Source organism: Acanthisitta chloris, unplaced genomic scaffold (assembly GCF_000695815.1).
Source record: "Acanthisitta chloris isolate BGI_N310 unplaced genomic scaffold, ASM69581v1 scaffold28025, whole genome shotgun sequence".
Taxonomy (NCBI): Eukaryota; Metazoa; Chordata; class Aves; order Passeriformes; family Acanthisittidae; genus Acanthisitta; species Acanthisitta chloris.
The window spans coordinates 2,220-3,633 of record NW_008673688.1 but is presented as its reverse complement, the minus strand read 5'-3'; the positions used below and the strand labels follow the sequence as shown (position 1 = coordinate 3,633).

At 60.0% G+C, this 1,414-nt stretch overlaps 1 protein-coding gene across 1 annotated transcript in view; it reads left to right on the top strand.

Annotated features, from left to right (window-relative positions):
- Nucleotides 1–798: 798 nt before the first annotated feature.
- Nucleotides 799–1,414, top strand: part of LOC103802562 (receptor tyrosine-protein kinase erbB-2-like) — a gene marked incomplete at both ends in the record, with an annotated part of 2,820 nt that continues 2,204 nt past the window's right edge. Inside the window, 4 exons of the mRNA XM_009075046.1 lie at nucleotides 799–889; nucleotides 975–1,135; nucleotides 1,213–1,260; nucleotides 1,360–1,387. Coding sequence (XP_009073294.1) covers nucleotides 799–889; nucleotides 975–1,135; nucleotides 1,213–1,260; nucleotides 1,360–1,387 — 328 coding nt within the window. The remainder of the gene's footprint in view (nucleotides 890–974; nucleotides 1,136–1,212; nucleotides 1,261–1,359; nucleotides 1,388–1,414) is intronic.

Below are 1,414 nucleotides of genomic sequence, written 5' to 3'. Positions count from 1 at the left end.
ATGGGCACTGCTGGGGCCCTGGCCCGACCCAGTGCGTCACCTGCGAGCGGTTCCTGCGCGGCCAGGAGTGCGTGGCCTCCTGCAACCTGCTGGAAGGGTGAGTGGAGACCCTTGGGAATGGCCAACACAGCTCCCCAACATTAGGATCACATCCCTGTGCTCAGGTGGAATGAAAATGAAAGAAGGAAACTGGCAAACAGAGGCCTGACCAGCTGAGTCTGAATAAACATGTGCAACACTGGGTTGGAGTCGCTGCCAAACGGTACCTCCACATCGTGTGCTCAGCTCTGGGCCCCTCAGCTCAGGAGGGACATTGAGGGGCTGGAGCAGGTCCAGAGCAGAGCAATGAGGCTGGGGAAGGGACTGGAGCACAAGTGCCATGAGGAGAGGCTGAGGGAGCTGGGGGTGTTCAGCCTGGAGAAGAGGAGGCTCAGGGGAGACCTCATCACCCTCTGCAACTCCCTGACAGGAGGTTGGAGTCAGGTGGGGGTTGGTCTCTTCTCCCAGGCAACCAGCAGCAGGACAAGAGGGCACAGACTCAAGCTCTGCCAGGGGAGGGTTAGGTTGGAGATTAGGAAGAGATTTTTTCTGGAGAGAGTGCTCAGGCATTGGAATGTGCTGCCCAGGGAGGTGGTGGATTCCCCATCCCTGGAGGTTTTCAAGCTGAGACTGGATGTGGCACTTAGTGCCATGGTCTAGTGACCATGGTAGGGTTGGACTTGATGATCTTGGAGGTCTTATCCAACCCAGTTGATTCTATGATTCTGTGATTCTATGCTCCCTGCCCTTTGCCCTCAGAGCTGTCCGGGAGCACGCCAACGGGACGCGGTGCCTGCCGTGCCACCCCGAGTGCCAGCCCCAGAACGGCACCGAGACCTGCTTTGGATCGGTGAGGATGGGGACACACATCCCTCCAGGGGTGGGTGGGGGTGCCCCCAAACCCCTGTGTCCCTCACACACCCCAATCCCCACAGGAGGCAGACCAGTGCGTGGCCTGTGCCCACTACAAGGACGCGCAGCAGTGCGTGCGGCGCTGCCCCAGTGGGGTGAAGTCTGACACCTCCTTCGTGCCCATCTGGAAATACCCAGATGAAGATGGTGTATGCCAGCTCTGCCCCACCAACTGCACCCACTCGTGAGTCTGGGGGGGCTCAGGCTGGGTGGGGGGGCTGCTGACAGCAGGAGGTGCTGACAGTGGGTGTCTGTCCCCAGGTGCACGATTCGGGATGAGGATGGCTGTCCCGTGGACCAGAAGCCAAGGTAGGAACATGAGGGTGTTGTGCCACGCTGATCACTTGTCTGGGTTCTGAGGGTCTTCCACCACCATCTCCCCCACCCTGACCACCTCCTGCCCCTCAGCCAGGTGACATCCATCATCGCTGGCCTGGTTGGAGCTCTGCTGGTCATCGTTCTC